The 12,044-nt window shown below is 43.4% G+C and overlaps 1 protein-coding gene across 3 annotated transcripts; it reads right to left on the bottom strand.

The window, feature by feature from the left end:
• Positions 1-5,372: 5,372 nt before the first annotated feature.
• Positions 5,373-11,771, bottom strand: LOC101771743 (LRR receptor-like serine/threonine-protein kinase FEI 1). 3 transcript variants are annotated; one of them, XM_004984612.4, is made up of 15 exons: positions 11,243-11,448; positions 11,027-11,138; positions 10,618-10,859; positions 10,401-10,536; positions 10,136-10,207; positions 9,963-10,034; positions 9,706-9,777; positions 9,407-9,478; positions 9,232-9,303; positions 8,936-9,033; positions 7,874-8,044; positions 7,453-7,785; positions 6,274-6,519; positions 5,993-6,126; positions 5,373-5,853 (listed from the first exon to the last, which is right to left on the bottom strand). In XM_004984612.4, exons 3-15 carry the CDS (start codon positions 10,709-10,711, stop codon positions 5,641-5,643), a joined length of 1,785 nt encoding a protein of 594 aa, XP_004984669.1. In that variant the 5' UTR covers positions 10,712-10,859; positions 11,027-11,138; positions 11,243-11,448; the 3' UTR covers positions 5,373-5,640. The 3 variants fall into 3 exon arrangements, with proteins under 3 accessions (XP_004984669.1, XP_004984670.1, XP_012698362.1); XM_004984613.4 differs by lacking the exons at positions 11,027-11,138; positions 11,243-11,448 and adding an exon at positions 11,457-11,771; XM_012842908.3 differs by lacking the exon at positions 11,027-11,138.
• Between the last annotated feature and the right edge of the window lie 273 nt (positions 11,772-12,044).

The following is a 12,044-nucleotide window of genomic DNA, read 5'->3' as shown; positions in this document are numbered from 1 at the left end:
AAAAACGCATTCTAAACATCTAGTTGCCTCAAGCACCATCCCCTAGACACTACAATGGATAACACATGTCTGACAGTAGCAATTTTGACAATAGGATAGAAAGTATCCTCATAAGTAATACCATATCGTTGCTTGAAGCCTTTTGCTACTAACCGGGCTTTATACCTGTTAATTGTACCATTTGCCTTTTTCTTGATCTTGTACACCCACTTGCAGTCAATTAATTTTTTTCCTTCTTGCCTTGGCACAAGGTGTTAAGTTTGATTCCGAAGTAATGCAATATACTCATCTTCCATAGCTTTTCTCCACTTTGAGTCACTCAACGCCTCTTGAACACTTCCGGTTCTCCTGTAGAACAAAAGTGACCATACCTGACCATCCCATCATACAGCTTCTTAGGCTTTACGATGTCGCTCTGCAATCTTGTTCTAGTCCTGTGCACTGGCGTTGGTTCAGGCGATGCATGAGGAATCCCTTCTGTGGTAGCACCTGTTGTTGTAGAAGAAGGTGGCGCACTAGATCCAGATGGCGGCATAGAAGATCCAGCCGGAGCGCCCATCGCTACGTCGGTCATATGCGCGGGAGACTGGACAGCTGGCGGAGTGGGAGTGGACATTGGTGGTGCTGGCGGCTCTGCCCCCCCCCCCCCCACCCCACACGACGATGGCACAGTGGCTCCCGAAGGACCGGAAGCTGACGCCGGATCCTCATGGGATCGTGTGCCAGGCGGGGATAGGGCGGCGGCAAGCATATCTGCCTGGGATCACCCGATCGGATTTTCTGCGGTCGATGCATAGGGGGAACAAAATGCATTGGAGCAACCGCTTTGGCTCCAATTTTCTTCAGGGATATCCCGTGCAGCCCTGTCCTGTTCAACACCGAGGTCATCAGAAACTTTAGTAAACAAAGGGTTAGCACCACCAAGACCCCTTGGATTTCTGAGATGACGAGGCAATAGAAGAATTTCCTTGCGAAGGAGAGCTCCTGCATTAGGATGGAGAGTAGAGAAAGGAAAAAATGGTTCATCAAAGACAACATCCGGTGAGATGTATACTTGACCATAAGAAGGTTCTAAGCACTTAAATCCTTTATGCATGGAACTATAGCCAAGGAACACGCATCTGGTAGAGCGAAACGCAAGTTTCCTAGTGTTGTATGGTCGTAGATTTGGCCAAACTGCGCATCCAAAAGTACGAAGAGAGTTATGATCTGAAGTTTCTTGAAGGAGACGCTGAACAGGAGTTTGAAAGCCAAGAACTTTGCTAGGAAAGGGATTTATGAGATATGTAGTTGTCAAGAAAGCTTCATCCCAAAATTTTAAGGGTATAGAAGCATGCACAAGGAGGGCCAATCCAACTTCAACTATATGACGATGTTTTCGTTCAGCGAAACTATTTTGTTGATGAGCATGGGGACAGGGTACTCTGTGAGAGATGCTAATTTTATCAAAAAAGGAACTGAGTTTCTCATATTCTCCCCCCCTAATCCGTTTGCATAGAGATAATTTTCCTATCGAACTTCCTCTCTACGAAATTCTAAAAATTATAGAAGACTTGAAAAACATCAGACTCCTTTTTCAAAAGGTATATGCATGTGTACTTGCTGAAATCATCAATGAAACTCACATAATAGGTGTTGCGGACAACAGATAAAGGTGCTGGACCCCAAACATTAGAAATGATTAAAGCAAGAGGAGTACTTTGTTGGAGGTATGCACTAGAGGCAATCATAGAGATGATGATATTCCATTTGTATCCATGATTTGTATATTGTGTTCATTGAATATCCATTAAAGGCTACTTGAATTGATTTGCAATTATGTGAATTGTATGTGAAACTCTTTACTTGTGTGGTTATTCTAAAGTTGTCCCTAGTCGGAGTTCATGTGAGGACACACATGAATATTAGACTAGCACATGTATTAGTTGATGACTATGTTTCACAAGTCATGGATATGGAGATGTTGAACTAATAATGTGGACACATGTGGAGACATGTGTTAGGACTGACCCAACACGAGAAGTAGTTCTCTCTTTAAACAACATATACGCTTTGTCCTTAGACCTGAGATTGTCGCATGTATTGAAGATGTGGATCGACCTACTTAGGGGCTATCAAGCGCTACGCCGTAACAGGGTAGTTATAAAGGTAGCTTTCGGGTTTGTCAAGAAGCATGCTATGAGACATGGTCAATCAAGATGGGATTTGCCCCTCTCTGATTGAGAGTGATATCTCTGGGCCCCTCGAGTGATTGGATCCGAAAATGCATGGCCATGCTACGTACGGTTAATAGTTAACCTACAAAGGGATTCCGAATCACAGGATCGAGAAAGAACGGTCGGCTTGAAGCTAGACCAAATATCGTGAGGCAAAGGGAATAGCATGTATATTATGTTGTGATGGTTCGTCTGATATGATCTTCGTGTGCGTATAGGAGTTGGCACGTCTTGCTAGAGGCCGCTACCGACTATTGGGCCGAGTAGGAGTACTCGGGCCATGTCTATATGTATCCGAACCCATAGGGTCACACACTTAAGGGGCTGGAAGCCCAATTCGGATCTGATCTGAGTTGGATTAGGTTTAGAAGTACTAATGGGCCTCGGACCCAGAGGCCCGTTAGGAACCTCTATAAATAGAGGGGTGGGGGCGCCCTAGGATTTACACCTTTTTGGCGAAACACATCTGCCGTGCCTCCCACGCCCTCGCTTGTTGCAACTCGCGGATCTAGCAGTCCGGCTTGCAACGCTTCCTCCCTGCACGTGTGGATACCTTGGAGGTGTTGCGCCTGCAGCACTTGGACGAGCCGTCGACGAGCCACGACGAGCCGCCGACGAGCCAACGACGAGCCGCAGCACGAGGGAGATCTTGCTGCACGTAGACGAGCTGCTGAGGAGTTGATGGACGTCGACGTGATCGACTACGTACGACTACGCTGATCCACTTCGCTGCATCGACGCGAATCTACATCTTCCACACCAGTAGTGCGTCGAGTGGTAATCCCGTGATCCTTATACGGCAGTTTTTCTGGTTTACGCGGTAGAAATTTTTTTTTTGCGCTAGTGTAGCCTACCTCGTATCCCAACATACTTGACATGGTATTTGAAACAATATAAGGTAATTGATGACTCTTGGCTTCTGACAGGAATCACACACGGACTCAATGTTCTTATCACTAATGAAAGGAAGATTATTATCTCTAAGAACACGCTTAACTATAGAAAACGCTGGATGACCTAAACGATTATGCCATTTGGAAGATGATGCTTATTAACTCCATAAACTTGCTTCTTTGTACCCCCTTCTGATTGCTTCGGCATGAGAGGATACAGGCTGCCTCTGCATCTACCTTGATGGAGAACTTGTTTCGTTTCCTATCCTTGATAAGAAAATAATTTGGATGAAATTCAAGGAAGGTTTTATTGTCGGAGGTTAAACAATAAACAGAGATAAGATTTTTGTGAGCACTAGGTACATGAAGAATATTATCTAGATGTAAATTTCTAACAGGGGTATGTAAGGTAGTGTGCCCAATTTTACTAATTTTCATACCTGCTCCATTTGCAGTCTGCACTTGATCACGCCCATTGTAGCGATCACGAACCGTCATCTTGCTTAACTCATTGGTGATGTGATCAGTAGCACCGCTGTCCACTTACCAATTTGTGTCAACACCGTATCCTGTTGTAGCTCTTGCTGTTCTGCTGATCTTCATCATCGTCATAGCGATACTAGCATGATAAAGCTTTATGACCAACTTTCTTACAGATCTGCCAGGTTGGTTTGGAGCTTTGTCCTCCCTGCTTGGAAGATGTGTTGGAGTTGTTGTTGCTGGGTGATGGACCACCGCGACCATGGTCACGCCCACCACGATTGTTCCCTATGCGTCCACGGGAAGGTGCACGCCCACGTCCTGCCGCATTGGCAGAGGACTGGTAGTGTGCTCCTCCTCCTTGATTTTCCTGGTACATCTCAAAGCGTATAGAGTAGAGATCACTCAGGGATATAGGATTAGCTCGGCCAAGGATGGAGGAAACAATTGGGTTGTAATCAAAATCTAGACCATTCATGATAAATTCTACCATCTTCTCATCATCAACAGCCTTACCCACAGCAGCAAGTTCATCTCTGATGCTTATCATGTTGTTGAAGTAGGCCGCCGTAGTCATGCTTCCCTTCTTGAGGTTATCATCTTGTTGAAGTAGGCCGCCGTACTCATGCTTCCCTTCTTGAGGTTAGCAAGCTGCACGCATAGATTTGCAACCCGCGCCTTGGAGTTAGTGGAGAAGATTCTCCCAATCTCGCTCCAGACTTCTGCCGAGGACTCTAGGGAGATCACATGCACCAGGATGTCCTTGGTCATGGAGTTGAGTAGATGGCCCAACAATTGCTGGTCCTTTGCCAGCTATGCGTCGTACTCCGGATTGGCGACAGTAGTCTTCTTCTTGTCGGCCTGCTCCACCTCAATCGTCTTGGGTGATGCCGGAGTAGAGCCGTCCAAGATCCCCATGAGCTGGGCACCTCGGACAAGGGAAGGATCTGTGCCCTCCATAGTAGGAAGTTGTCTCGGCTAAGTTTTTCCGAGATAGCATGGCCCAGGGCCGTTGGGGTGGAGGATGACGACGCCATGGGATGAACGAGACTAGTTCTAGATGTATTTGGAAGAAAACGCTCTGATTACCATGTAAGATGGAAGGAACGTGATTGCCTGTCTGGCATTGCCACGGTACGTGTTTATATAGGAGGTATAAAACACCTCGAAGAGATTACAATCGCAGATAGTTGTGATTAGGTTCAGTTGTGATCCTAGAGGATACATTTTAAGTTTTAAATCTACTCTATCTCTACACAATCGAACCATATCTACAACTCTTGATAGCTAACGAGTCCAACAACCTGATCCTCAGTTTACATACGATGACAATTACTTATAACACACTCCACTATCATCTTTCGCTCTCAAAGAGCAGGTACATTGCTACATGTAAGTGGTCTTATGTCATCTCATGCAGTGCCACATGTGATTTTTGATGAGGTGAAGGAGAGAGAAAGGAGAGAGAAAGATGTCTTTGTTTCGTGAAACAACCGCCTCATGAGCTAAATTCTACACGACAACTTAACAACCATTGTACAATTGTTATTGCCATGCAACTCATAATATTTTTTTCCCATATACATAAATTAAGGAATTATATAGCTCCTTAATTTATATAGCTCTACCAGACAACTTATAAGACAACCCATAACCCATTGTACAAGTTGTCTGTTGAGTCATCTCAAGATTATAAGATACTCCATTGTACAGGTTATCTATTGAGTCATCTTAAGATTACGTGTCAATGCACGAGACAATATCCTTGCCCTAAGATCAATGGTTAAAACACAGACAATGTCCTTGCCCTAAGATCGATGGTTAAAACACAGAGCAATCTCCAGGTAAGTTCTCTTATTAACCCAACATATAACAGCTTGTAGCACAGGACGGATACATACATAGGTATACAGACGCACGCAAAAATGTCACCCGTTGAACCAACCGGTTGGAGACCAAACACCGCGGCAATGCATTTACACAATATCTGCAAAGAATAAAGGAATGCGCCTTCACGGGAAATCAGCGGCAGTGTGGCTTTGTCCAGGAGACTACTCTGAATCGTAGAAATCGCTAGGGCATGGTGTAATTACATCCGACTCCAGCATCTGTACCACCCTGTGCATTGTCGGCCGCTCCTCCGGCAAAGAGCTTACACATTGCTTGGCTAGAGAAAGCAGAGCATCTAAGGTCTCAATCTGCACACCTTCACAGTTAGGGTCGACAATTTCCCTCTCCCGATTCTCACTAGCAAGAAAATTTAACTGCCAAAGGATAAGACAATCATTTCAGGAACACTCTAAATGGATATATGGTCAGATGGAAAGTATTCGAGTTTCATAAGAAAAAAAAGGGAGCCCATAAAGTGTTGCATATGAAAGGAAAGGTCATAACGGGGCATACCCATCCAACAATGTTTAATCCCTTCTCAATGAATGATGCATCAGTAGGCCGCTTTCCACTCAGTATTTCAAGTACCAAAACCCCAAAGCTGTATACATCAGTCTTCTCAGTGGCTCTGCCACTTTGCATATACTCTGTGAATTTAGTCAACAATAACTCAGAGCACTAAGAGCGACATTTCAACAATAAAAGAAAAAAATTCTGAAATGGCAATCAAGAATAAATAGAAGCCATGCAGTTCTCTTTTCCCATAGGATGGAGAGGGAACAACTTCCACATACCTGGTGCAAGGTAACCAAATGTTCCTGCAACTATTGTAGTGATATGTGATTCTTCATCCTCTAATAGTTTTGCAAGTCCGAAGTCTGATACACGGGCCTCAAAATTGCCGTCAAGTAAGATGTTGCTTGACTTAATATCACGATGTATTATTCGAGGCGAACAATCATGATGCAAATAAGACAAGCCTTTTGCTGCTCCGAGTATTATGTTAATACGTGCGTCCCAATCCAACTGTTCAGACTTTTCTGCAAAGATTTATGGAGAGAAAAACATAAGGAGTTGGCATAGATTACTAATAATATTCACATTGCACAATATAAAGGGAAAAAAAGCATGAATCCTGAAAGATTTAGAGAGATTGGCTGCAGATTCTTTAAGCATAACCTCATATTCTTTAAGTATGAACAGGGATTTGTAACATTCGCAAAATGTTTCCGAACCTTTCAGACCTTCAGCTTAGTGTCCTACATTAGATTAAAGTTTCCAAGAATAACCTAGCGTCTCATCCTCTTGTGTGCCTCAACTTGCTTAGGATGATGTTGGCTATTGCTTTTCGTTGCCTTGGGTTGTGTCTATGTCCTCACACCCAATGTTTATATAGGGCTCTATATGTCCTCCAAAGTGAAGCAGGAATCCTTCTCCAAGTGGGGTTAGCAAAAGAAATTCATGTAGTACCTCTTCATGTCCCCATAGAACTAGGATAAGATGTATCTTTTTCAGAAATAACTAACCTATTGGATTATTTTGAAGGGGGGAAAATTTGAGCCCCACAGCATAGTGACCAAAGGTGCCACTAATAATCTACATGAGACAGCTTAGGCAATCAGAGGTTAACATTGCACTAATACAATAATTGAACAGATGTCTTCCCTCACATGCTAGCTGTAATTCAGGTCCACCCTTAGGATTTTCTTGGTCTCCAAGACTGGAACCTCTAGCTACAGCAGCTCCTACAGTCATGATTTTACTTATAGACACAGATCCTGGACTCAGGATGTCCAGGTTCCAATATAATGTTGACTAGAACTAGCGTGTTCAAAAGCTCCAAGAGCCCAAAATCGGTGTTCGCTTTGAGCAAAGGCATGCTTAGATTGTCATGTTAACATGTTCATTTAAAAGCAGCCAACCATGACATTGATGCAATCAAGGGGAGATGACAAACAAACATAGTAATTTACCATGCAACACTTCATCGAGGCTTCCACCTTGAAGATAGTCATATATCAACAGTTTTGATGAAGGAGAGTTGCAGTAACCACGAAGATTGACCAAATAACGATGTTTAACGCTTCCCAATATCTCAAGTTCTCTGTCGAAGAACCTATCTAGCCCTTCATTTGTTTTCACTATTCTTTTCAATGCAAAGACGCTGCCATCATCCATTGCAAGTTTATAAACAGTTCCAAAGCCCCCTGCTCCAATGATATTTTCCTCATCCATAGTCTCTAGTTTCCTGAGGATGTCTTTTGAGGAGTATGGAAGGTCCCCATGGAACATCACAACAGAAGAGCCTGAACAATCAAGCAATATCATCAAACAATATCCGCTGAAAAAAAGAACTTGCACAGGAAATTCCATGACATGGTTATTAGTTATTACCTCCACATAGCTCAACCCTGAAACCACGCATATCTTTCTTTCCAAAATTCTTGTAAAGAAAGCAACCCCAGAAACACATTAATGCCACCAAAAGGAGAGCTCCAACTGTTGCTACTGCACTAATAACAAGTCTGGTAGAATTCTTTCCATTCTTTTTACTAAGCATGTCATCTGTATTAAGGCAACACCAAAATACAAAAAAAAAATGTCAGAAAACTACAGTTCAAAGGGGAAGGAGTTGAGACATTATTGAACACAAAAGGTGCAGTATTTAAAATCTTGAATTGCCTAACGGTCACATGGATAAACTATTTAGCACAAAAAAGGCTACTTCAGCAAGAAAGGCATCTGTTCAAATTCCTTTAGGGCTTGAAAAGGTTGAGGCTAGAATGATTCCTAGCCCAATCATATTGGCATACAGATTTGTATGCCCCCTCTGAATGAAAAGTGGGGGGATTCTTTAAGGCGTGTGGCTAAGAGCAAACAACCAAAGCAAACAGCAATACATATTTTCATTTCTCACCCAAAGATTAGAGGCTAGGTTGTTTGTTATCACCAAATTTTTGTATAGGATAAAGATCCAAGGTCAAAGGGTTAAGGAGTTCGATGTGGTTAAGGAGTCGATTTCAGCTTCACCAGAACTTTTCCATCTTGTCATGTCCTTTTCATTGCTAACATTTCGGTTTTCTACACAAAACTCATCTATTCATCTCTGATAGCATGCAAGCACATGCTATCAAAGAGTATGAGGCGTAACAAGAGTATCACTGTACCGGTTATCATAATTTAACACGCAAAAGCGCTGTATTAGAGAGCTATTAATTCCCCAAGTGGAATATTGGATCCCAGTTAGGTAAATGGTTCTTAGCATAGTAAAAACGATTGAGCCTGTAGGTCCATCTGTTAACCTAAAAGAAAAGAGTCAAGTACCAGGACCATGTAACCTACTGGAGGTCTGGACTCTGGAGCATAAACACACCACACTGGTATCAATAAATAAATAGGCATAACATGATCCTGCCCACAGCTATAAAAAGGATGTTACTAGAATATATCTAGTACCTGAGGAAGGTGACTGAGGACCATTTGATGGTGATTGAAGTGCATCTTTGCACACCGAGTTAATCTGCTTCCCACATAAACCAAGGTTCCCAACAAAGCTACATTATCAAAACCAATTTCAGTTGGAATATAAGAAAATGGGAATGTAGCATTGCTACTAATTGGAGGATGAAGAGGTAAATTAGAACAGCTTATGGATCAACATCTCAGTATTCACTTGATCAAAGATACATACATATATGCAATGGTGAATAAGATAGATATGATCCTGAATAAAACAAGGAAAGATAACTCACGATGTCTCATTGAAATTGACAAGTGAACCAGAAGATGGTATTGCTCCTGTCAGGAAGTTCATGGAAACATTGCTGCACAAGGTTGCAAAAGAAATTTTTTTTCTATAAATCATTTATAATCGTTAACTTGTCATGATCAGTAGATCGATTTATCCTCAGGAAAAAAAACACTTACAATGATGTAAGTTTGGATAGCTTATCAAGAGAACGTGGAATAGATCCGCTCAACGTATTACTGGATAAGTCCCTGGGAAGACAAAAAAAAAATGGAGAAATACCCTTAATTATTTTTACCACAGCAAGGACAATCTGCAACACATAAACTTGTTTTCTAAGTTGGCCTTTTAGCTTGTCTATTAAACTAGTAAAATGGTAAACGTCACTTGTAGCTTCAATCAGCCTAATCAGGTAGATCTATCTGATACATTAAAAAATTGGTTAATAGGATATTTAAAAATGCCATTCTGGACTTACAAAGCCTCAAGTTCCACCAAATCGCCAAATTCTGAAGGGATGTATCCACTTAAGTAATTTCCTTGTAGATACCTGCAAGTCATCGCACATCAGAAGAACAAAAGCCGTTACTGGACAGTAAAGCCTGGAACGCATAACAAGAATGCAATTAAATTTATCTGACTTAATGTTATTCCTGGACTAATTGTTGCATTATCGAACATTCATGCCCTGAACAATGCACTCTAGTAGTCTCTAGTAGTCATCAGAGAACTTACAATTGCTGCAGCTTGGTACAATTTCCCAGTTCAGGAGGGAGTGAACCATACAGACTGTTCCCCTGCAGCGATCTACGCCAAAAAAACACACACATTTATATGTAGCATCAAATGATATAATGGGAATACCAACATGAAAGGTCAAGAAATGACATTTTTAGGAACAAACTTACAAAGTTTGCAACTGATTTAACCTTCCAATTTCGGGTGGTATTGGCCCAACTAATCTGTGATATGCAAGAATCCTGAATGAAGGAATAGTCAGATATTTATTCTAGATTAATTCAACATACTAAATTTCATTCTCTAGTATTAGAAAAATGCTATCCTATAAACAAACGAAATTACTGATGCAAAACAGTGAATAGCTAGATAAAATATTGAACAAGTCACAACAAACTGAATTAACTTAAAGTAAAAAAAATATTTTATTCTTACAGATTAATCACTCTCTTGCTATGACTATCACATCTAACACCCTTCCAATTGCAGGGGTCTGCATCTTGCTCACGCCAATTTAGAAAGACCCCATCTGAATTTGTAACTGCCTTCTTGAAGGCAAGAAGTGCTTCCCCTGTAGGAGACCATAGAATGTTAGCATTTCGGAGAAGCATAAAGATAATGTTCCACAAATAGCAACATAACCGTGACATACCATCTGAACTCAGCGTTCTTGCTTCATGAGCAACAAGGTGCAGAATTATCAAAATGAAGAGGTAGCTGGGCTGTTTCCTTAGGAAAGAGCCCATTGATAATCAGCTGGTGAAGCATATAAAATCAGCAAATTGCTATTCCAGTTTCCTAGATGTCATTGATGAGTCATATTGGCGTGCATCTTTCAAACTAGATATGGACTTAACATGTGGCCACTAACAGTGGCCAAATAGATTTCCAACCCTGGAATGAGAAGAATCATAAGAATCAAACTAACTAGATAAAACCATAATCAGAAACACCTCAACCAATAAACAACCATGACATCACCACATCAAACACACACTGGATCGAATGCAGTACAAATCAACGGCATACAAGAGGAATTAAGTCGATTTTGTGATGCAAACCTTCCTAACCGGCGTCTGCGTAATAGTTTCAGCGAACCTTTAAAGAGGGATAACAATTGAGGAGAACCACAAATCCTCTAGTTCGCACAGAAAAATGTAGCGGTAGCGCGCCCTGCACCCCCGGTTAAATCCACATCCACTTAGCTCCAGCTCCCAGTAATTCAATGCCTCCTTCAGTAACTTCCAAAAAAGCAGGGGAAAAAAACTCCAGCTCACCAGTCGGCACTAACAAACGCGCGCATGCATCCCGAGTCAAAAGCCAGTTCAGGGCTTCAAGCACAGTTCACCTACGCGCGGCACTACCGACACGCGGACTGAGCGCTGGCAATTTGGGGGGGCAGCCTAACGCGTCTCCATTTACCACGGCCACCCACTACGCCCAGCGCGAATCAGCAGAAACGGCGGCAGATCCGGCGCGAGAACAGGGTACCTGCGCCGCGCCGACGCCGACGCCGGCAGGAACGCGCCGCGGCGATCTGGGACGGGTGGTCTCGGCGCGCTGCCGCGGCGGCGAATGGGGGGCAGAAGCCGCGGGCCAGGCGGCGATGGCCCGGCGACGGGCGGATGATGCGGGCAGCGGCGGGCGGTGTGGCGAGGGGAGGGGACGGGGAGGAGAGCGACGAGAGGGCTTGGAGAGATTAGGCGGACGCTGCTGTGCTGCTGTGCTGTGGCGTAGAGTAGTGTACTGGTAACTGGACTGGTGCGCGAGCGAGGGGAGGGGGTGGCGAGAGGCGAGGCCGTGAGAGGAGGGCAGTTTTGTCCGCGTGCGGTGGTGGGCGAGGGAGGAACGGGACACGGGACGAACAGCTAATCAGCCCCCGTTTCTTGCTCGTCGCACCGCTTTCTGTGCCTTTTCTTTCGAAAAAACCCTCCCCTACTTTTTCCTCCTCGTTGCTAAATCGATTGATTAATCAGGGGCGCGTGTACGTGTATGGCATGCTGACCGAAAATGACATTTCATTTGGGGGCCGAGAAAGCGAGAGATTCCTCCCGTGAAAGAGAGGGAGCGCTCCGCTTG

This window comes from Setaria italica, chromosome IX (assembly GCF_000263155.2).
Source record: "Setaria italica strain Yugu1 chromosome IX, Setaria_italica_v2.0, whole genome shotgun sequence".
Taxonomy (NCBI): Eukaryota; Viridiplantae; Streptophyta; class Magnoliopsida; order Poales; family Poaceae; genus Setaria; species Setaria italica.
Note: the sequence above shows the minus strand (reverse complement) of the source record. Positions and strands in the feature narration are given on the sequence as shown.